We start from the raw sequence: 25884 nt of genomic DNA, 5'->3' as shown, positions 1-25884 counted from the left end.
ATATATACTGAACCAAATTAAAAACTTCACAATCCTAAAAATTGAACATTTTGAGTTATCATTGTGGGCCCTTATTGTGTATTTAAACAGTAATGGACACGTATTGTCTTCAGATAACACCCGTTTTTGTGCAGGTGAATCGATCAAAATCATGTGCACAGCACTATAGTGGCCATAGTGTTTTTCACGTGCAACTGGTCACGTGGCCATAATACCGCACGTGTTTTCAGCCAAAAAAGAAAAACACAAGAAAACAAAAGTCTTTACGGCCATTTGTCATGCCACGCCTTTCAATTGTGCAGCGTGAACGTGCCATCGGCATGTTGCAGACGGGAACGTCCGTAGCTGAAGTCGCAAGGACGATGGGTTGTAGTCGACGGACTGTTTATGATTTACAGACGCGTCTACAGCAAACGGGTACCACCGCTGATCGCCCTGGGCCAGGTCGACCACGTGTGACGTCACATGCAGAGGATCGTCAGATTGTCTTACGTCACGGCTACATCAACCAGAAATGAACTGTTTAGGGGTAGACTGAGTGCGAAAACGTTCGAAACCGTCTGAGAACTGCTCACCTTCAAGCACGACGGCCATACTGCGGGCCGATTCTGACTCAATTACACAGACGTCAACGTCAATTATGGGCACAGCGACACTTACGATGGACTCAGAGGAATTGGAATCAAGTCGTCTTCAGTGATGAATCCCGATTTAATCTTTGATTTGCTGATGGTAGGGCGAGGGTGTAGAGGCACCGTCATGAACGTTACGCCCAGTGTCGTGTACATTTAGTTGACAGATTTCGAGGCGGAAGTGTTATGGTGTGGGGTGCTTTCTGTGGCAATGCACGTTCCAGGCTTCTTGTCATCCGTGGCAACCTCAACGCTGCTGCTTACCGCGACAAGGTACTGGCACCAGAACTTCTGCCTTTTATGGCAGCACATGGACCCGGTTTGATCTTCCAACACGACAATGCCAGACCCCATACAGCAATTTTGACAAGGAATTTCCTTCAGAATGCGGGAGTCAACGTCATGGACTGGCCGTCAAGGTCTCCCGACCTCCATCCCATCGAACACGTCTGGGATGCTCTTGGCAGAAGTCTGCGCACTCTCCAGAACCAACCACAGAATTTGCAAGATCTTGGCACCGTTTTGCAGCAACAATGGCGTCGTCTTCCCAATCATGTGTTCACAAGCATCACAAGGTCCATGCGGAGGCGTTGTGTGGCAGTTGTCAACGCACATGGTGGCCATACACGCTACTGAACTTGTGTGCCATCGGATTCCGGTGCTTGGGACTTATGATTTAAACTGTTGATGTTATTACCGAATTCCGTAGGTGCTGAACAAATTATGGTTACCACCGTTAATTAAAATCCTTCTTTGGACATTAATGATTAAAAATTACCTTCTCTGATACAATTGTCCGTTGTATATCAAATATGGGATTACTTTTAAAAATGTGAAGTTTTTAATTTGACTCAGTATATGTCTTTGTATGTTTTTTTTATGGAGTTAAACATACTGGCCTAATATGTGGCATTATTTGATACGACATTTATACCAAGTTCTTTGATCAAACAAATAATGAAGTGATGTTTACATATATATTTATGTATACACTCATGTACCGCCCTTGGTGGTCTGGAGATTTGTCAATTGGAACAACTACAAACTTTTCATGTAGGGTGACCCAGACTTTGTCAGGGACATTATGGTTTTTTTTCCAATTCCGTCTCCTCATTTTAAGTTTGTGCAGTCTACCAATGACACTCCGTACTGACGTAACCCACTCTGAAAGACATTCAACAGGTTCCTCTTTTCTTTTGGCCCAATTTTTGGATTATTTTTCGACAGCGTCCACATATTTATAACATATATGAATGCGATCGTTCGGCCTTGGCGATTATCTGCGTTGCCCGGCTACATCTATGGGGAACAACTCACTAGACACCCCCCTCTCGAAAACACCGTCGTCAAACATACGACGTCTTCAAGTTGCGAGCGCACGTTCGAGTCTCACGAAATGACGTCATGACAGAACAATGTTTTATCATGAAATAAATCACGCTTCGTCCTTCATTGTTCTTTGCGATTTATCGCTTAGCTATCTTATTTAGTGCATTAATCTACATGACAATGAAGTGATTTTTCCGTTCTTCTCGGGGTACTGGAGACGCAAAGTTGGTCATTGTTATAGCGTGGAGGCCTACTAGTTCTTGAAATTGCCAAGTGAAAAGGTCGATTTTGCGAGGAGGAAAGTTTGGTTAAAGCTATGTCAGCGAGGGGAAAATGGAAAACGACTGGACATGTCGTTTTGTGTTCCAGACAAACCAAACGAACTTGGTTGCGAAAATAAATTTAGCATTTATTGTTACATATGCTCCATGACTGACTAACCACTAACTAACAATTACAAAGGACTAAGTACATTGATCAGATTACGTTCTTATGTTATATATTTGGCACAATTTGGGTGTACATAAGTTCACATATTCAGTTCAGGGTCTTGCGTACGTGAAACTCTTGTCTGATTTTGCAGGAAAGGTCTCACTTATTTTATTCACAAAACATGCAGGATGAACTAATATCTTCTACATTTTTTAGGGTGCAAAAACATCCTCCTCCCCTGAATTTCCTCATCTAAGTTTCACTCCGAGTCTCATTTGCTCATCCCTGAAACCAGATTACAACTCAACACAAATTACAAAAGCATTAAGAAAAAGGTGCGATTTCAAGTAAAATTCCTAAAACAATATCGAAAAAAGTAAAGATTTAAAGGAAACGTTCGTGTACACCATTATGTTATGAGTTCCGCGTACTACATCGCTGAGTACCGAAAGTACTCTAAATAAACCCCCGAATACCGCGTACCTCGCTTTTGGGACATCTTTAATAAACTAGAAATTGAGAATGTTCTGTATACACAGTATCTGTCAGCCTCATTTTATCAAAGAACATAAAACACGTTAATACTCACTACCACGTATATTATATACATATTGTTTTATATGAAAAACATGATAGATGATCCAAATGAAAAATGAAAAAATAAAAAGATAAAAGAATATCAAGTACATGTATTTGCCTCGGGATTGATTTTACGATAAATGTCTATGTGGAAAAAAGTATTTGTTTGTCATGTTTATTAGATATATGTTTATTATCGATTATTAATAATCAGACTCGTTTCTAGTTTTACTGAAACGAACTATTTTTTACCCTCAATAGAAAGGGATGTTTTTACTGGTTGTGGATTTTAAAAAGAGGAGGGCTGAGCCTGGGGTTGGGGGTGGTTCCACCTCTGATGATTATTTCAGTCATTTTCTGTCTTAATCTGGGATAAGTTATTGTTTGACAACAAACTGTTTTAAATGAGGAAAGTGTGAATTTGGTGTTTAATTTGAGAGAAATTTAACCTGACAGGTATTTTTAGTGTGATATTGTCAATTTTAACTCGATTATTTGTGTGTGTCTTTTTAATATATGGTAGTGCATGTCATATAGATGGATGTTTATTTTTGACAAGACGAATAGAGTGACTGTACATGTTGTAAGCTAAATGCCTGCCACTTATATCCCCCTTTTGATCAATGAAATATATATTATTATAACTGTTTACACGGCTTTATTAACTGAACCAATCATCACTTGACAATACATTTGTAACACATATTTTCATATGTACAGAAAACTCATTTAGCTTAAACGGCCCGTTGCTAATTGTTTGTCATAAAGACAACACATGATTAACAATGTTTTGACAGTGCTAAGCGTCAATCAACACGTGGCACATTTAACAAACGAAGTACTCACTCACAAACAGCTGTAAAACTGTGTTTTATTTTTAAAAGTCAGGTGTTAAGTGTCCATTCCCAAATGGAAACAATGTTTTAACCCAGAAATCTGTACATAAATCTTAGTGTGAAACCAACAAACAAACAACCAAAATTGTCAAGGCTTTAAAATCAACACACATTACAGCACAGCAATTGCAGTACACAATAAAGTGGTAGTACAATATTCAATGGTAGTGAACAGTACTAAATACAAAAGCAATATTCAGTGATAGTCAATAATAGTATATTCACCCAGCGGCGTCCGCGGTCAGGCATCCGATATGGGCATAGGCAGGAAAACCGGGGTCAGCTTTCTTACACGAAAGTTGGTCTTTATGTTTTTCAGAAGCACACGTGTGATGAAATGCGAGAGGCATGCTCGTGGCCTCTTACATACCGTCTTATCAGCTTCCAGAAATTTCTACAGTGCTGTTGTTTGTTTGTTGGATGGTTGTTTTTTTAACATCGCACATTCCAGCTATATGACGGCGGTCTGTAAATAATCGAGTCTGGACCAGACAATCCATTGATTGATAGCATGAGCATCGATCCACGCAATTAGGATCGATGACATGCTTCAACCAATTCAGCGAGACTGACCACCCGATCCCGTTAGTCGCCTCTTACGACACAGTGCTGTAAGGCTCTATACAATGCTGGACGGGTCTCGCCGTTTCCGAAAGTTACTACACCACATTATCTAAATATAGTAACTTCTTCACGACAAATCATTGTCAAAATACAATGCAATTAGCGTCTACCGAATTGCAACAGAAACAATATAACACAGATACAATCATTGTTCAACAATAAGACGTACTGCCATTTGACACAGGATACCGTTTAACACCAGATGGTGTTCCCAAGCTGTCCGTGTTGACATCGGACTGATGTCTTCCTCGCTTTCCTAGGTGCTGCCAAGACTATTTTGACTATCCACTATTTCATATCGATATGGACAGATTTTTGAAAGGACAAGAACTCAACGTTTTCAGCGATGGCGTTGCAGGTGATGCCATGGCGGACGCTTGTAATCTACCAATTCAGAAACAGTGAACTTCTGCAAGTCAACTCTCCACTATGACTTTACGTCACGTGATGACAGTTCTGCTCTTTAACTCTCGGTAGTTACCGGAATACGAGTAGGTTTTAACAATTGTTAACGCTTGCCTTTAGAACCTTTTCTTTCTAGATACGTGTTATAATATGCTTTATAAATGATATAATCACATATTTTTTATACTTTACTGTAAATCTCCTATAAATATCAAAAACCCAATGTGCAGTTGCGTATATCTTATCAAATTCAACAAAGCGCCCATGAATGTTATTTTGAAACTCATTTGTCACGCCCATTTACGCGCACCTGTTGTGAAGGGTGATCGTTGCCGATCGACGATATAAATCTAAAGACGTAATGCGTGGGACACAGTTCTTATAGTGAGGGAAAATAAAATCACCAGCATGGACTTCACAGAAACATGAATCATTTACCGTTATATTCAACGTCGCACCAAATGACCATCCTTATATATCAATAAAGGTTCAAGTAACAGATAATGAGAAACTTGCCTGTGGCGTGTTGATTATCCCCATCGTTTCTGTTGTTATTTCTTATTAGTGGTGATTACTCATACTATTCTGGATGTTACAGGCGAAGCATTTCAAACTTTACTGTTATTGTTTTGTTACGCAAGATTGTCAGCGGACTACCCATGTTTGTGATATCACATCCGGTGACCTTATTTTTGTATATCGAAAATATTCAACCAAAACACATTTTGGATCAATGAATATTTATAAATCGTTAATTGTATCCTGCAAATCTTATAACATGACTCGTTAAATTTACCCTTATGTTCTAATTTCTGCAACTGACATAATGACCACGAAACCTAAGGATGATATGTTTACATAATTTACCATCGCACCATTGTTTTCCGATAAAAAAGCGAATTTAAGATATCACAGTAAGCACAAATTTAACGATTTATACAGGTTCCTAATATGAAGAGCATTCCACATTCAAACATTCATGTATGTTTAAGACAATTTACAATTTATGTGTTTAGACATAGACATATATGTATTTGATTAATGTAAGGCCACAGGCCCACAATGCATTTCAATAGTTTGTGTATTTTTCCCAAGCATGCTGGGATATGAGCAGTTAGTACAATATGTTCCCAACGTTATTGCAGCAATACTGTTCACATTAATACAGTATTATATTGATAATACAGGGGATTGTAGTCACGAAAGTAATGATGAATTTCCTATTATTCACTTAACACATTTGAAGGCTCCTGGGAACGGTTTGATGTAATATAAGATGGAACACATTTTTGCAGTACAGATTTACAAGATTTACAGACCTTTTTGTATACTACTGTATACTAGCAGTTGGAACAGTATGTTTCAGAGGTTCAGCAATAATGTTCACATTATTACAGTATTAAATTTATAATCCAAGAGATCAGCAGAATGATAGTTACAAAAGTAAAGATGAATTTCTTTTTTTTGTTGCACTTTTCACAATTATCGCCCATGACACTGCAGCATATTTGTGTTTTCACAAGCCATTAATATAATAAAAGCTTCCGGTAAACGGTTTGATGTAATATATGATCGAAAACATTCTTGACATAGAGATGCAAAGAATTTCCAGACCATAATAGCATAGACTCATCCTCAACATATGACACGAGTTATGTGAATGACAATGTAAGCATAGCCTATTAGCAAGGGTAGTACAATGTCTTCCTGTTTCTAGAACCAATCTAAAATTATTACACCTAAACCTACTTATAACATGTTATAACATAAAATACTGTTATGTCAGAAGAAAGCTGCATTTCGACGATTAGCATTGATTGGTATTGTCCAAATGACTAACATTTGGAAGATACTTCTATAGCGTTATGCCAATCTTAATCCAGCAGGTGGGGTTAAGGAGTGAGAAAACAATTTAACAGGCTAAACGTAATGTGTAATGCTTCGAGTTAAAGTGTAATGCTACGAAACCACGGAGATGTGTCGAATGATTGGGCAATCAAGGAAAAGTGCTTGTGTGTCTGCTTCCGTTTGTAATGCAAACACATTTCTAGTTTCAAAGTGTCTGGAGAGGGTGAATACATACACTATGGTGAGGTATGAGCGTTATGACATTTATTGCGATTGGGAGATGCTATGAAGGCATGCAAAAAGTAGGTCAGCGTGTGATTTATGATTACTGGTCGACAAATGTGTTTTCATCCGTGCATTATTCATATTTTATGAGAACCTTGATTGACAGATTGTTCCTTATATTGGTGTTGAAATACCGATGTCATTTTGTTAGCTTTAAATTTGTGGTAGTTTCAAACTGATTAACATATTGGGTAGATTATTTAGAAATGAAGATGGTATCAAAAAATGTAATTCGTTATGAATATTGTCACGAGGTGATTACCAAATTGTAATGCAAAGGGTAACAAAGGAAATGCTTCACATAGAGCTAAAAATGAAAAGTGAAATCAGTAAATAACCACAAAAGATCTATGAATGAGTGGTTACATTGAAATACACTTTTAAGGATACAATCACAAAAGGCAATCATATGGGTCAAATGAGTGGCAGAAGCAATAAGTAAAAGCACAATAATACATAAACACGTAAGTCGGTGCACCGGTCCAGAATTTGCCACTGTTGAATGCCTAGAAAGAGGAATGTGCTCCGTTCCTAACTTCGGAATAGCATTGGGAGCTATCGGGAAATCTCTCTCTTATTTAGGTACAGACATCTTTCTACAAACTATCACATCACAAAACTTCTCGAGCAATGTGGTCTGTCCTGTTTCTTTACAACCAAGGCCATTTAACTCTAACCTATACTTCAAGTGCTACCACAACACTCGATATTTCATGGGGAACTCCGTCACTTGGTGCCAGCGACAGTTGCCACAAATAAACTGACACATAACAATACTTCTTGTTTTATTTATTAGACGTCATCAGATTAACAGTGGATATACCGACAGCTGGCGTCCATGAGTGTGATAAACCTAATGAAGGTGGGTGTAAAATAATGCACGAGAATGATAAAGATTATAACACCGCTATTTTGGCTTTTACGCCTAAAGGAAGCTGTTGGGAATCGAGACGGGTTATTTTCTGGCGTTGATGTAGAACAGTTGTCTTATCAAACTGATCGTTGAATATAATTTGACTGAATATCATTTCATTTTAGTCATGGTAAGTGGAACAAAATGGATAATGTTATTGTACGCCGTTTTCATCAATAATTCTGCTAATAATAGATAATATAAATGTTACGTACATATTTTCTAATTGAATATTTACATTATCTTGAAACGTCTGTATTGCATAGTTGTACATGAACATGTATGCTGTCTATCCACAGCTGTATTCTACATAACTGGAGATAATGGACGATTACTAAGGGTAGATTTCAATGACAACCCTTCATGGCTGTTTGAGACACAATGGGACTGTCACACTGAACCAGGGAAATGCTACCTGCAGATGTCTGAAAACCTCTATGACCATGTATGCGAGTTGAAGTGTGCTAATGTCAACTTGGTGACTTTAGACAGCTCAAGTTTGATGTTAATCTTTGGTCATGAAACACGTGGATACGCTTTCGAGAAGGCTAATACATTTACTGTGGTAAATCACACCATTGAAAAGTTTCTGAAGGAGATTGATTCAAAAGTTGAATTTATCAAGACGGATGTAAAAGTGCAGCCAAGAAGACTGATAGATGGAGCAGCAACAGAACGTAAAAATGTCACAGGTATGTCACCTTACACGTAAAGACGAATCATTAACCTAAAGACTGAAGTGTATTTTAGTGGCATCGTATTGTGGTAACTGCCTATCGAATTCCTTCCAGGTCATGGTGTACTTAATCCTTTCAACATGGTATTCCATATTGAAGATATTACTTCTTCAAAAAATATAATATTATGTGTAAATGCTCAAGGAAGTATAACCTTTATGATGAGTTATCCAATTTATAATTTTGTTGTATGCTGATAGAATGGTGTCCCGTGGCCTTAAATTAGGGGTGCTGGTCTTTGCTAAACGTGGATTCAATTCCACATGTTTACATTATCCCTTACTCAATTTTCACCACTGTGTTGCCTTTTATATCCAAGGAATCTGTTTCAGCGGATACTCGAGACTGGTTTTTCCCTGGCGAAGACGTTTTATATTTAGAGGTGTGTCATTTACTTTAACACTTAAATAGTCACTGAAAGTATCCAAATTAACCATTTATTTTTAATTTCAGGAAGTCAACTGGAGGAAAAGCACAAAGAAGTACCTCAATTTGGAGCCGATGCTTCTAAATCATCAAGTATTTATGAAAAAAAGCACCTTTATATCGACCTAGCTTATAATACCTACTGCTCTTATCATGTGTATCGCTATATGGCTGAATTAAATGCCGATGCGACGTTCAATTTTAACTCACTCATCAAGTGTAATTGATAAAATTGACACACTTGATTTGAGGCCCCTACTAGTAACACACTAGTAACTAACGTAAATAACTTGCCTGTTGTGTTATAGAAGGGAACACAATGTAACAATGATATGAGATTAATGTTTGTCATAAAAATCGGACCATACATATCGTTGCCCATGTGTGTATATCTACTTTTTAGTGTTGTTTGATCACTTTTTGTATAGCCTAGCACACTCCCATGATTTATGTCATTTCAAGTTCTATGTAGTTACATCTCCATTTTTCACAGGTGCTTTACAATTTGTCAAAAATGAAAGCAATTGCCATCTGAAGTTTTCTGAGTAAACAATATGTGAATTGCTGCTCTTCTTCATAAATGACATCTGCGGTGAATTTGTGGATAGGACATTTAGGCAAGAAGGAGGCATCCACAGGGATAATTATATTTAATAAATTATAGCTTTGTTGGTGAACGTCCGACAGCTGAACCATCTGAAATGTGTGTGTGACTGTTGGTGTTCTATTTCTCCCTGCTTGGATACATGTGTCTCTGTCTCTCTGGTGTCCAATAATTTATTTTTCGGATACAAATAAGTTTTTCGTTTATTTACAGTCAGTAGATCTATAACAGGACTACAAGGCAGCTCCAAGGTCACACATTCAAACATAACCGGACTACACAAAGGTAGACGTATATACCTTCTACAAAAATAAATGCTACAAAATTAAATCACTGTTTGTCTAAAATTTTAGGCAAGGCATAATGCTTTACACATAATTAAAGACAGTTTTTTTCTTTGAAGGTAATACATACAATAACTGTATGTTTGTGACAGCAAGCGAGTGGAGCATCACAGGTATGCTGAAACGAGTTGTATCTAAACTGTTTCAACTACGCATCAAAGATTTTACCTTCTTTAAGGACGAGATGGAAGAATGTTACGATGCTACACTCCAAGAAATAACACAAGGATGTCTGATATTTCACTTTGCACACAAGTCGAGGGGAGATGCTTTGAAAATGATAATCAAACACAAGCAGGTGAAAGAACAAATTCTACACTTTCTCCGTAATTTTGATGCGGAACTGACAGATATTTGGATGCAGGTGAAGTTGTGTCAACCCTCTGGTCACAAGTTAGGTAAGTGTATTTGAAGTGTTTACTATTCGTTCTGCAAGAAAGGATCATAGACATAAAACTGTTATAGTCTGAACAAAATAGTCCAATGAAATTTAATATCATATTTATTGAATCTAGTTTGCCTTTTTTCAAATATTCAAACTACATAAGTAATTGATGGTCCGGTTAATACGACAAACGGAAATACCCGAGGCAGGACATACTCTTTCACAGCGATGAGCATGTTTGTTGGGGTTGCTGATGTTTCTATAGACAATTAAACAGCTTGAGTATGTTAGCAACAGCTTGTGTGATTTAACACTAACTTTACGCTTTCAAACAAACTTGTAATTACTTATATGTGCCAACTTTAACTTTTATCAGACGTAAAACAAACAAATAGAAGAGACATCGGTATTTATTCCTGACTGTCCAGATAGTTATATGAATATCTGTAGAGTACCTGTTGAGCAAGTGTCTTGTTACATCAGGCGAAGTTGCTAGTTGCTTGGCAACGTCAGTGTGAGAGCACCTACCCACAACGATCGTACATTCAGCTGTACTACCCACAAGGGTCGTGTAGTCTGAATTCATTCAGCTGTACAACCCACAAGGGTCGTGTAGTGTTAACGCATTAAATTGTACTTACCAACAGGGTCCCGTAGTGTGAACACATTGAGCTGTACTACCCACAAGGGTCGTATGGTCTAAACACATTAAGCTGTACAACCCACAAGGGTCGTATGGTCTGAACACATAAAGCTGTACAACCCACAAGGGTCGTGTTGTCTGAACACATTAAACTGTACTACCCACAAGGCTCGTCTAGTCTGAACACATTAAGCTGTATTACCCACAAGGGTCGTCTAGTCTGAACACATTAAGCTGTACTACCCACAAGGGTCGTGTAGCCTGAACACATTAAGCTGTTATACCCAAAAGGGTCTTGTAGCCTGAACACATTAACCTGTACTACCCACAAGAGTCGTGTAGCCTGAAGACATTAGGCTGTACTACCCACAAGGGTTTTTGTAATCAGAACACATTAAGCTGTACTACCCACAAGGGTCTTGTAGTCAGAACACTATAAGCTGTACTACCCACAAGGGTCTTGTAGTCAGAACACTATAAGCTGTACTACCCACGAGGCTCGTGTAGCCGCAACACATTAAGCTGTACTACCAGCAATGGTCGTGTAGTCAGAACACATTAAGCTGTACTACCGACAAGGGTCTTGTAGTCATAACACAGAAAGCTGTGCTACCCACTACCTACAAGGGTCGTGTAGCCTGAACACATTAAGCTGTAATACCCACAAGGGTCGTGTAGCCTGAAGACATTAGGCTGTACTACCCACAAGGGTTTTTGTAATCAGAACACATTAAGCTGTACTCCCCACAAGGGTCTTGTAGCCTGAAGACATTAGGCTGTACTACCCACAAGGGTTTTTGTAATCAGAACAAATTAAGCTGTACTACCGACAAGGGTTTTGTAGTCAGAACACAGAAAGCTGTGCTACCCACAAGGGTTGTGTAGTCAGAACAAATTAAACTGTACTACCCACAAGGGTCGTGTAGTCAGAATACATTAAGCTGTACTACCCACGAGGCTCGTGTAGCCTTAACACGTTAAGCTGATTAAACACAAGGCTCGTGTAGCCTGAACACATCAAGCTGTACTGCCTACAAGGGTCTTGTAGTCTTAACACATTAAGCTGTACTACCCACAATGGTCGTGTAGTGTGAACCCTATAAGCTGTACTACCCACAAGGGTCGTGCAGTGTGAACCATATACGCTGTATTACCCACAAGGGTCGTGTAGTCAGAACACATTAAGCTGTTCTACCCACGAGGCTCGTGTAGCCTTAACACATTAACCTGTATTACCCACAAGGGTCGTGTAGTGTGAACCCGATAAGCTGTACTATACACGAGGCTCGTGTAGCCTTAACACATTAAGCTGTACTACCCATGAGACTCGTGTAGCCTGAACAGATTAAGCTGTACTGCCCACAAGGGTCGGGTAGCCTGAATACATTCAACTGTACTACCCTCAAGGATCTTGTAGGCAAGACACAGTGTCAGAAAATGTGTGTTCGAGGTGCTGATATGTATTTAAAATATTAAACTGCTTGCTTTTGTTACCATAAGAACACTTAATACACCATATTTATGTAGTTGTGAGTTGCTTGGCAACATTAGTTCTATAGAACCTACCCACAAGGGTCGGGTGGCCTGAATACATTAAACTGTATTACCCACAAGGGTCGTGTAGTCAGAACACATTAAACTGTGCCTCCCACGACGTTCGTGTAACCTCAACACATTAAGCTGTATTACCCACAAGGGTCATGTAGTGTGAAGACTATAAGCTGTACTTGTAGTCTGAATACATTAAACTGTACTAACCACAATGGTTTTGTAGTCTTAATAAATTAAACTGTACTACCCACAAGGGTCTTGTAGTCTGAATACATTAAACTGTGCTACCCACGAGGCTCGTGTTGCCTTAACACATGAAACTGTACTACCCACAAGGGTCTTCTTGCCAGAACACATAAAGCTGTAATACCCCCAATGGTCGTGTAGCCTGAACACACTAAACTGTGTTACCCACAAGGGTCGTGTAGCCTGAATGCATTAAACTGTACTACCCACAAGGGTCATGTAGTGTGAACACATTAAACTGTACTACCCACAAGGGGTTTGTAGTCTGAATACATTAAACTGTGCTACCCACCCACGAGGCTCGTGTAGCCTTAACACATCAAACTGTACTACCCATAAGGGTCTTGTAGGCAGAATACATTAACCTGTACTTCCCACAAGGGTCTTGTAGTCTGAATACATTAAACTGTACTAACCACAATGGGTCCTACTAGGGTCTTTTTGTCAGAACACATAAAGCTGTAATACCCACAAGGATCGTGTAGCCTGAACACACTAAACTGTATTACCCACAAAGGTCGTGTAGTGTGAACACCATCAGCCGCACTACCCACAAGGGTCATGTAGTGTGTACCCTATAAGCTGTACTACCCACGAGGCTCGTGTAACCTTAACACATTAATCTGTACTACCCACAAGGGTCGTGTAGCCTGAACACATTAAGCTGTACTACCAACAAGGGCCTTGTAGTCAGAACACTTTAAGATGTACTACCCACAAGGGTTGTGTAGTGTGAACCCTATAAACTGTACTACCCAGACTGGTCGTGTAGTCAGAGCAAATTAAACTGTACTACCCACAAGACACGTGTAGTCAGAACACTTTAAGCTGTACTACCCACGAGGGCCTTGTAGTCAGAACACTTTAAGCTGTACTACCGACAAGGGTCTTGTAGTCAGAACACAGAAAGCTGTACTACCCACAAGGGTTGTGTAGTGTGAACCCTCTTAGCTGTACTACCTACAAGGGTCTTTTTGTCAGAACACATAAAGCTGTCATACCCACAAGGGTCGTGTAGCCTGAATACATTAAACTGTAGTACCCACAAGGGCCTTGTAGTCAGAACATTTTAAAATGTACTGCCCACGAGGGTCGTGTAGTGTGAACCCTATAAACTGTACTACCTAGACTGGTCGTGTAGTCAGAGCAAATTAAACTGTACTACCCACAAGACTCGTGTAGTCAGAACACTATAAGCTGTACTACCCACGCGGCTCGTGTAGCCTCAACACATTAAGCTGTATTTCCCACAATGGTCGTGTAGTCAGAACAAATTAAGCTGTACTACCGCCAAGGGTTTTTGTAATCAGAACACATTAAGCTGTACTACCAAAAAGGGTCTTGTAGCCTGAACACATTAAGCTGTACTACCCGCAAGGGTCTTGTAGTCAGAACACTATAAGCTGTACTACCCACGAGGCTCGTGTAGCCGCAACACATTAAGCTGTACTACCAGCAATAATCGTGTAGTCAGAACAAGTGGAGCTGTACTACCCACAAGGGTCTTGTAGTCATAACACAGAAAGCTGTGCTACCCATAAGGGTTGTGTAGTGTGATACCTATTAGCTTTACTACCCACAAGGGTCGTGTAGCCTGAACACATTAAGCTGTAATACCCACAAAAGTCGTGTAGCCTGAAGACATTAGGCTGTACTACCCACAAGGGTTTTTGTAATCAGAACACATTAAGCTGTACTCCCCACAAGGGTCTTGTAGCCTGATCACATTAAGCTGTATTACCCACAAGGGTCGTGTAGTCAGAACGCATTAAGCTGTTCTACCCACGAGGCTCGTGTAGCCTTAACACAATAACCTGTATTACCCACAAGGGTCGTGTAGTTTGAACCCTATAAGCTGTACTATACACGAGGCTCGTGTAGCCTTAACACATTAAGCTGTACTACCCATGAGACTCGTGTAGCTCATGAACACATTAAGCTGTAATACCCACAGGGGTCGTGTAGCCTGAAGACATTAGGCTGTACTCCCCACAAGGGTTTTTGTAATCAGAACAAATTAAGCTGTACTACCGACAAGGGTCTTGTAGTCAGAACACAGAAAGCTCTGCTACCCACAAGGGTTGTGTAGTCAGAACAAATTAAACTGTACTACCCTAAAGGGCCGTGTAGTCAGAATACATTAAGCTGTACTACCCACGAGGCTCATGTAGCCCTAACACATTAAGCTGTACTAAACACAAGGGTCGTGTAGTCTGAATTCATTCAGCTGTACAACCCACAAGGGTCGTGTAGTGTTAACGCATTAAATTGTACTTACCAACAGGGTCCCGTAGTGTGAACACATTGAGCTGTACTACCCACAAGGGTCGTATGGTCTAAACACATTAAGCTGTACAACCCACAAGGGTCGTATGGTCTGAACACATAAAGCTGTACAACCCACAAGGGTCGTGTTGTCTGAACACATTAAACTGTACTACCCACAAGGCTCGTCTAGTCTGAACACATTAAGCTGTATTACCCACAAGGGTCGTCTAGTCTGAACACATTAAGCTGTACTACCCACAAGGGTCGTGTAGCCTGAACACATTAAGCTGTTATACCCAAAAGGGTCTTGTAGCCTGAACACATTAACCTGTACTACCCACAAGAGTCGTGTAGCCTGAAGACATTAGGCTGTACTACCCACAAGGGTTTTTGTAATCAGAACACATTAAGCTGTACTACCCACAAGGGTCTTGTAGTCAGAACACTATAAGCTGTACTACCCACAAGGGTCTTGTAGTCAGAACACTATAAGCTGTACTACCAACGAGGCTCGTGTAGCCGCAACACATTAAGCTGTACTACCAGCAATGGTCGTGTAGTCAGAACACATTAAGCTGTACTACCGACAAGGGTCTTGTAGTCATAACACAGAAAGCTGTGCTACCCACTACCTACAAGGGTCGTGTAGCCTGAACACATTAAGCTGTAATACCCACAAGGGTCGTGTAGCCTGAAGACATTAGGCTGTACTACCCACAAGGGTTTTTGTAATCAGAACACATTAAGCTGTACTCCCCACAAGGGTCTTGTAGCCTGAAGACATTAGGCTGTACTACCCACAAGGGTTTTTGTAATCAGAACAAATTAAGCTGTACTACCGACAAGGGTTTTGTAGTCAGAACACAGAAAGCTGTGCTACCCACAAGGGTTGTGTAGTCAGAACAAATTAAACTGTACTACCCACAAGGGTCGTGTAGTCAGAATACATTAAGCTGTACTACCCACGAGGCTTGTGTAGCCTTAACACATTAAGCTGATTAAACACAAGGCTCGTGTAGCCTGAACACATCAAGCTGTACTGCCTACAAGGGTCTTGTAGTCTTAACACATTAAGCTGTACTACCCACAATGGTCGTGTAGTGTGAACCCTATAAGCTGTACTACCCACAAGGGTCGTGCAGTGTGAACCATATACGCTGTATTACCCACAAGGGTCGTGTAGTCAGAACACATTAAGCTGTTCTACCCACGAGGCTCGTGTAGCCTTAACACATTAACCTGTATTACCCACAAGGGTCGTGTAGTGTGAACCCGATAAGCTGTACTATACACGAGGCTCGTGTAGCCTTAACACATTAAGCTGTACTACCCATGAGACTCGTGTAGCCTGAACAGATTAAGCTGTACTGCCCACAAGGGTCGGGTAGCCTGAATACATTCAACTGTACTACCCTCAAGGATCTTGTAGGCAAGACACAGTGTCAGAAAATGTGTGTTCGAGGTGCTGATATGTATTTAAAATATTAAACTGCTTGCTTTTGTTACCATAAGAACACTTAATACACCATATTTATGTAGTTGTGAGTTGCTTGGCAACATTAGTTCTATAGAACCTACCCACAAGGGTCGGGTGGCCTGAATACATTAAACTGTATTACCCACAAGGGTCGTGTAGTCAGAACACATTAAACTGTGCCTCCCACGACGTTCGTGTAACCTCAACACATTAAGCTGTATTACCCACAAGGGTCATGTAGTGTGAAGACTATAAGCTGTACTTGTAGTCTGAATACATTAAACTGTACTAACCACAATGGTTTTGTAGTCTTAATAAATTAAACTGTACTACCCACAAGGGTCTTGTAGTCTGAATACATTAAACTGTGCTACCCACGAGGCTCGTGTTGCCTTAACACATGAAACTGTACTACTTACAAGGGTCTTCTTGCCAGAACACATAAAGCTGTAATACCCCCAATGGTCGTGTAGCCTGAACACACTAAACTGTGTTACCCACAAGGGTCGTGTAGCCTGAATGCATTAAACTGTACTACCCACAAGGGTCATGTAGTGTGAACACATTAAACTGTACTACCCACAAGGGGTTTGTAGTCTGAATACATTAAACTGTGCTACCCACCCACGAGGCTCGTGTAGCCTTAACACATCAAACTGTACTACCCATAAGGGTCTTGTAGGCAGAATACATTAACCTGTACTTCCCACAAGGGTCTTGTAGTCTGAATACATTAAACTGTACTAACCACAATGGGTCCTACTAGGGTCTTTTTGTCAGAACACATAAAGCTGTAATACCCACAAGGATCGTGTAGCCTGAACACACTAAACTGTATTACCCACAAAGGTCGTGTAGTGTGAACACCATCAGCCGCACTACCCACAAGGGTCATGTAGTGTGTACCCTATAAGCTGTACTACCCACGAGGCTCGTGTAACCTTAACACATTAATCTGTACTACCCACAAGGGTCGTGTAGCCTGAACACATTAAGCTGTACTACCAACAAGGGCCTTGTAGTCAGAACACTTTAAGATGTACTACCCACAAGGGTTGTGTAGTGTGAACCCTATAAACTGTACTACCCAGACTGGTCGTGTAGTCAGAGCAAATTAAACTGTACTACCCACAAGACACGTGTAGTCAGAACACTTTAAGCTGTACTACCCACGAGGGCCTTGTAGTCAGAACACTTTAAGCTGTACTACCGACAAGGGTCTTGTAGTCAGAACACAGAAAGCTGTACTACCCACAAGGGTTGTGTAGTGTGAACCCTCTTAGCTGTACTACCTACCAGGGTCTTTTTGTCAGAACACATAAAGCTGTCATACCCACAAGGGTCGTGTAGCCTGAATACATTAAACTGTAGTACCCACAAGGGCCTTGTAGTCAGAACATTTTAAAATGTACTGCCCACGAGGGTCGTGTAGTGTGAACCCTATAAACTGTACTACCTAGACTGGTCGTGTAGTCAGAGCAAATTAAACTGTACTACCCACAAGACTCGTGTAGTCAGAACACTATAAGCTGTACTACCCACGCGGCTCGTGTAGCCTCAACACATTAAGCTGTATTTCCCACAATGGTCGTGTAGTCAGAACAAATTAAGCTGTACTACCCACAAGGGTTTTTGTAATCAGAACACATTAAGCTGTACTACCAAAAAGGGTCTTGTAGCCTGAACACATTAAGCTGTACTACCCGCAAGGGTCTTGTAGTCAGAACACTATAAGCTGTACTACCCACGAGGCTCGTGTAGCCGCAACACATTAAGCTGTACTACCAGCAATAATCGTGTAGTCAGAACAAGTGGAGCTGTACTACCCACAAGGGTCTTGTAGTCATAACACAGAAAGCTGTGCTACCCATAAGGGTTGTGTAGTGTGATACCTATTAGCTTTACTACCCACAAGGGTCGTGTAGCCTGAACACATTAAGCTGTAATACCCACAAAAGTCGTGTAGCCTGAAGACATTAGGCTGTACTACCCACAAGGGTTTTTGTAATCAGAACACATTAAGCTGTACTCCCCACAAGGGTCTTGTAGCCTGATCACATTAAGCTGTATTACCCACAAGGGTCGTGTAGTCAGAACGCATTAAGCTGTTCTACCCACGAGGCTCGTGTAGCCTTAACACAATAACCTGTATTACCCACAAGGGTCGTGTAGTTTGAACCCTATAAGCTGTACTATACACGAGGCTCGTGTAGCCTTAACACATTAAGCTGTACTACCCATGAGACTCGTGTAGCTCATGAACACTATAAGCTGTACTACCCACGCGGCTCGTGTAGCCTCAACACATTAAGCTGTATTTCCCACAATGGTCGTGTAGTCAGAACAAATTAAGCTGTACTACCCACAAGGGTTTTTGTAATCAGAACACATTAAGCTGTACTACCAAAAAGGGTCTTGTAGCCTGAACACATTAAGCTGTACTACCCGCAAGGGTCTTGTAGTCAGAACACTATAAGCTGTACTACCCACGAGGCTCGTGTAGCCGCAACACATTAAGCTGTACTACCAGCAATGGTCGTGTAGTCAGAACAAATTAAGCTGTACTACCCACAAGGGTCTTGTAGTCATAACACAGAAAGCTGTGCTACCCATAAGGGTTGTGTAGTGTGATACCTATTAGCTTTACTACCCACAAGGGTCGTGTAGCCTGAACACATTAAGCTGTAATACCCACAAAAGTCGTGTAGCCTGAAGACATTAGGCTGTACTACCCACAAGGGTTTTTGTAATCAGAACACATTAAGCTGTACTCCCCACAAGGGTCTTGTAGCCTGATCACATTAAGCTGTAATACCCACAGGGGTCGTGTAGCCTGAAGACATTAGGCTGTACTCCCCACAAGGGTCTTGTAGCCTGAACACATTAAGCTGTAATACCCACAAGGGTCGTGTAGCCTGAAGACATTAAGCTGTACTCCCCACAAGGGTCTTGTAGCCTGAACACATTAAGCTGTAATACCCACAGGGGTCGTGTAGCCTGAAGACATTAGGCTGTACTCCCCACAAGGGTTTTTGTAATCAGAACAAATTAAGTTGTACTACCGACAAGGGTCTTGTAGTCAGAACACAGAAAGCTCTGCTACCCACAAGGGTTGTGTAGTCAGAACAAATTAAACTGTACTACCCACAAGGGTCGTGTAGTCAGAATACATTAAGCTGTACTACCCACGAGGCTCATGTAGCCCTAACACATTAAGCTGTACTAAACACAAGGCTCGTGTAGCCTGAACACATCAAGCTGTACTGCCCACAAGGGTCTTGTAGTCTTAACACATTAAGCTGTACTACCCACAAGGGTCTTGTAGTAAGAACACTATAAGCTGTACTACCCACGAGGGCCTTGTAGTCAAAACACTTTAAGCTGTACGACCAACAAGGGTCTTGTAGTCAGAACACAGAAAGCTGTACTACCCACAAGGGTTGTGTAGTGTGAACCCTCTTAGCTGTACTACCTACAAGGGTCTTTTTGTCAGAACACATAAAGCTGTCATACCCACAAGGGTCGTGTAGCCTGAATACATTAAACTGTAGTACCCACAAGGGCCTTGTAGTCAGAACATTTTAAAATTTACTGCCCACGAGGGTCGTGTAGTGTGAACCCTATAAACTGTACTACCTAGACTGGTCGTGTAGTCAGAGCAAATTCAACTGTACTACCCACAAGACTCGTGTAGTCAGAACACTATAAGCTGTATTACCCACGCGGCTCGTGTAGCCTAAACACATTAAGCTGTATTTCCCACAATGGTCGTGTAGTCAGAACAAATTAAGCTGTACTACCCACAAGGGTTTTTGTAATCAGAACACATTAAGCTGTACTACCAAAAAGGGTCTTGTAGCCTGAACACATTAAGCTGTACTACCCGCAAGGGTCTTGTAGTCAGAACACTATAAGCTGTACTACCCACGAGGCTCGTGTAGCCGCAACACATTAAGCTGTACTACCAGCAATGGTCGTGTAGTCAGAACAAATTAAGCTGTACTACCCACAAGGGTCTTGTAGTCATAACACAGAAAGCTGTGCTACCCATAAGGGTTGTGTAGTGTGATACCTATTAGCTTTACTACCCACAAGGGTCGTGTAGCCTGAACACATTAAGCTGTAATACCCACAAGGGTCGTGTAGCCTGAAGACATTAGGCTGTACTACCCACAAGGGTTTTTGTAATCAGAACACATTAAGCTGTACTCCCCACAAGGGTCTTGTAGCCTGATCACATTAAGCTGTAATACCCACAGGGGTCGTGTAGCCTGAAGACATTAGGCTGTACTCCCCACAAGGGTCTTGTAGCCTGAACACATTAAGCTGTTATACCCACAGGGGTCGTATAGCCTGAACACATTAAGCTGTACTCCCCACAAGGGTCTTGTAGCCTGAACACATTAAGCTGTAATACCCACAGGGGTCGTGTAGCCTGAAGACATTAGGCTGTACTCCCCACAAGGGTTTTTGTAATCAGAACAAATCAAGCTGTACTACCGACAAGGGTCTTGTAGTCAGAACACAGAAAGCTCTGCTACCCACAAGGGTTGTGTAGTCAGAACAAATTAAACTGTACTACCCACAAGGGTCGTGTAGTCAGAATACATTAAGCTGTACTAAACACAAGGCTCGTGTAGCCTGAACACATCAAGCTGTACTTCCCACAAGGGTCTTGTAGTAAGAACACTATAAGCTGTACTACCCACGAGGCTCGTGTAGCCTGAACACATTACTCTGTACTACCCATAATGGTCGTGTAGTGTGATACCTATTAGCTGTACTACCCACAAGGGTTGTGTAGTGTGAACCATATAAGCTGCACTATACACGAGGCTCGTGTAGCCTTAACACATTAAGCTGTACTACCCATGAGACTCGTGTAGCTCATGAACACATTAAGCTGTAATACCCACAAGGGTCTTGTAGTAAGAACACTATAAGCTGTACTACCCACGAGGCTCGTGTAGCCTGAACACATTACTCTGTACTACCCACAATGGTCGTGTAGTGTGATACCTATTAGCTGTACTACCCACAAGGGTTGTGTATTTTGAACCATATACGCTGTATTACCCACAAGGGTCGTGTAGTCAGAACGCATTAAGCTGTTCTACCCACGAGGCTCGTGTAGCCTTAACACAATAACCTGTATTACCCACAAGGGTCGTGTAGTTTGAACCCTATAAGCTGTACTATACACGAGGCTCGTGTAGCCTTAACACATTAAGCTGTACTACCCATGAGACTCGTGTAGCTCATGAACACATTAAGCTGTAATACCCACAGGGGTCGTGTAGCCTGAAGACATTAGGCTGTACTCCCCACAAGGGTTTTTGTAATCAGAACAAATTAAGCTGTACTACCGACAAGGGTCTTGTAGTCAGAACACAGAAAGCTCTGCTACCCACAAGGGTTGTGTAGTCAGAACAAATTAAACTGTACTACCCTAAAGGGCCGTGTAGTCAGAATACATTAAGCTGTACTACCCACGAGGCTCATGTAGCCCTAACACATTAAGCTGTACTAAACACAAGGCTCGTGTAGCCTGAACACATCAAGCTGTACTGCCCACAAGGGTCTTGTAGTAAGAACACTATAAGCTGTACTACCCACGAGGCTCGTGTAGCCTGAACACATTACTCTGTACTACCCATAATGGTCGTGTAGTGTGATACCTATTAGCTGTACTACCCACAAGGGTTGTGTAGTGTGAACCATATAAGCTGCACTATACACGAGGCTCGTGTAGCCTTAACACATTAAGCTGTACTACCCATGAGACTCGTGTAGCTCATGAACACATTAAGCTGTAATACCCACAAGGGTCTTGTAGTAAGAACACTATAAGCTGTACTACCCACGAGGCTCGTGTAGCCTGAACACATTACTCTGTACTACCCACAATGGTCGTGTAGTGTGATACCTATTAGCTGTACTACCCACAAGGGTTGTGTATTTTGAACCATATACGCTGTATTACCCACAAGGGTCGTGTAGTCAGAACGCATTAAGCTGTTCTACCCACGAGGCTCGTGTAGCCTTAACACAATAACCTGTATTACCCACAAGGGTCGTGTAGTTTGAACCCTATAAGCTGTACTATACACGAGGCTCGTGTAGCCTTAACACATTAAGCTGTACTACCCATGAGACTCGTGTAGCTCATGAACACATTAAGCTGTAATACCCACAGGGGTCGTGTAGCCTGAAGACATTAGGCTGTACTCCCCACAAGGGTTTTTGTAATCAGAACAAATTAAGCTGTACTACCGACAAGGGTCTTGTAGTCAGAACACAGAAAGCTCTGCTACCCACAAGGGTTGTGTAGTCAGAACAAATTAAACTGTACTACCCTAAAGGGCCGTGTAGTCAGAATACATTAAGCTGTACTACCCACGAGGCTCATGTAGCCCTAACACATTAAGCTGTACTAAACACAAGGCTCGTGTAGCCTGAACACATCAAGCTGTACTGCCCACAAGGGTCTTGTAGTCTTAACACATTAAGCTGTACTACCCACAAGGGTCTTGTAGTAAGAACACTATAAGCTGTACTACCCACGAGGCTCGTGTAGCCTTAACACATTAAGCTGTACTACCCATGAGACTCGTGTAGCTCATGAACACATTAAGCTGTAATACCCACAGGGGTCGTGTAGCCTGAAGACATTAGGCTGTACTCCCCACAAGGGTTTTTGTAATCAGAACAAATTAAGAGATCGAAAAGTAAAATGTACCTATACGAGCAAGAAACACTCGTTACCTTGATTCATGGAAGGGGGGCAGATACCAGGTAGGTTTGTGGACTGTACATAACATGCAAAGATACTCACATGTCAATGTCTATGGGTTTTTGTCACCTGAATTCGAGATACTTTGTGAGGTAGAACAGGAAAACGTTAGCGTTATATCACGACGACAACACTTTAGACTCTTTGAATTGATTTCGCCATGAAAAAAACCCCAGTTGAATAAAACGACATTACGATCGCATGTAGAATATACATTTTCACAGTTGCTACTACTTTGCAGAAATACATTGTAAAACAATTCAAAGTATTTGAGTGCTATGACTGTTAATAACAATCTTTGTTGCAGTTCAAATGGAATTGGCAAACCTGAAGAAGCGTTACACAGCCATGAAAAGAGTAAGTATACATAGATGCTTTGAATAAGTACAATATGTGACTGGGAGTCTTACATCGGCTTATATAAGCATATCTTGTAACATGTAACGATTATAGACTTAAAGAAATTACCGTGAGGCTTTGCTTTACCACTTGACTGACATGGACCACAAAAAACTTCATGACTTCGTTGATGACTGTCTTACACGTGGTTAGTTATCTACATCAGCTTGTATGTGTATGTAGTGTATGAGCGTGTATTAATAAAATCAGTGAGAAGAATAATGAATTAATTGTATGTTTCAGGAGGTGGACAGCATTAAAGGACAAATAGATGCATTGGAAAATGGTGAGTTCATAACACGCAAGAATAATATATATATTGCATGTTCTCATATTGATCAGTTATTAAGATATTTCGGGAATATTCAGCAAATATTCCACATGTTCCACTAAATAAGGGTATCCTCAACGTCCTCAACGGTTCAAGGCTGAGATGTTTGTAAACATGTGTATCAGTTCTTGTGTGAAATGTATCACAGTTTGTTCACAAGATGCACCAACAGTGTCTTAATTTAAGACCCCTTTGACAGTAATGTTTTTTTGTTGTTGTTTTGACCGAGGTAAGGCAGAAATATGACAACCTGCTGCCTGTAGGATATTTAAACATGTTGATTGTAGCATGCTTTTGCTTTCTGGGGTTTACTTGTGTCTTTACGTTTCATGTCTTTCCAGATCACTGGCAAAGACAAATAAACTTCCTTTTTGAAGAAATGGACGTGTTGCGGCTTTTTTCTGTAAAATCAAAGCGCCCCATGACTGTGAGTGACACCGAATAGTTATATAATAGTAACGTAATGTATAACATTTTGAGGGTGAAGACTCAATTCGTCATCAACCTCGACATTTAATAATGGTATAGCCATTCAAAACACACCCCAGCTAACATTGCATACTTAGACCAATAGCAGCCCGATTACAACAGTGAGTCCGCCCCATCCACTGCTTACTACTGGTTTGCACATTGACTTGGAAGTACATTTTAGGTACCGGCTCCATGGTCCAATACTGGTCCTTTTCACGCCTGATATCGTTTAGCTGACACGGCATTACTTGCGTGATGACAGCATTCCTGATTACTAATGTGCACACTGACTTCAGTAGGTGCCAGTACAATACTGTACCTTTTCAGGCCGATAACATTCAGCCTGTTTTTGCCCTTTATTTGCACCGTTAAGAATTATCAGTGTTTCTTTAGTCAACCGCTACTGGTTTTATGATAGTCTCAAGTACTTTTCTTAAAAATGGCAATATGATATATATACATCAAAAATATATCATTGTAAGGCAAGTCTTCCTTTTGCTCAAACACCACAGGTGAGATGATGACAGTAACAAAATGTCACACTCTCAGATATAGTCATGTTAGAATATTCGCTGCTCAATCGCTGCTCAAAAAGTAATCCTCAGGAACTTTGCCCTGCTAGATTTAAATATACTTAAACTAGCATAATCAAACATTTGTTTAAATAATTATATTACTTGTGTACAACAGTGTCTCGCTAACAGACAACATCCTCCGAAAAGAATCTCGCAAAATGCATTAACACACGGCAGAGATTATTTGGCTTGTAACAACAAGCTAAGGATGGTCCTGTTGCAGAGATCTGGCTTTTGGAAATCACCGAATCAATGAACTATCTATAGTGATAGTTATCCCTACCGTTGCTAGTGTCGCTTAACCGACAATATCCCGTTGTTGCCAAGAAAGCATCTGGCATGTAATGGTCAAATAGCATGTGGTATTCGGGGCCGGTACAAGTAAATCAGTATCGACACATTGCCATATAAGCTGCATATGTTTCAGAACAGTTATAGCTGTTGTTATGTCGCCAGTGTTCGCTGTTTAAAGATAGCTTTGCCCCAAAATACACCTTCATCGCGTTCATTGGAATGGTCAATCATTTCACTGACATTGGTATAAACATCCATTGATAGTTATAAGTACACTTCGACATTTGATGAGAAATAGTCTATTATACACGTGTGAATTTGGCCATGTGATTCTGAAGTGCAATGGTGAGGGCTTTGCGTCACTATCAGTTTTGTTGTATTCATTTATTTTTGTTTG

General features: G+C 41.0%; 1 protein-coding gene across 1 annotated transcript in view; it reads left to right on the top strand.

The window, feature by feature from the left end:
• Window positions 1-8488: 8488 nt before the first annotated feature.
• Window positions 8489-25884, top strand: part of LOC124139577 — a 73686-nt gene continuing 56290 nt past the window's right edge. Inside the window, exons 1-7 of the mRNA XM_048390408.1 lie at window positions 8489-8635; window positions 9134-9199; window positions 9924-9995; window positions 10114-10452; window positions 23725-23774; window positions 24060-24102; window positions 24489-24574. Of these exons, the coding sequence (XP_048246365.1) occupies window positions 10134-10452; window positions 23725-23774; window positions 24060-24102; window positions 24489-24574 (498 nt within the window). The 5' untranslated portion in view covers window positions 8489-8635; window positions 9134-9199; window positions 9924-9995; window positions 10114-10133. The remainder of the gene's footprint in view (window positions 8636-9133; window positions 9200-9923; window positions 9996-10113; window positions 10453-23724; window positions 23775-24059; window positions 24103-24488; window positions 24575-25884) is intronic.

The sequence above is a fragment of the Haliotis rufescens genome, unplaced genomic scaffold (genome assembly GCF_023055435.1).
Source record: "Haliotis rufescens isolate VD_foot unplaced genomic scaffold, xgHalRufe1.0.p SCAF_9, whole genome shotgun sequence".
In the NCBI taxonomy this organism is placed as follows: Eukaryota; Metazoa; Mollusca; class Gastropoda; order Lepetellida; family Haliotidae; genus Haliotis; species Haliotis rufescens.
Note: the sequence above shows the minus strand (reverse complement) of the source record. Positions and strands in the feature narration are given on the sequence as shown.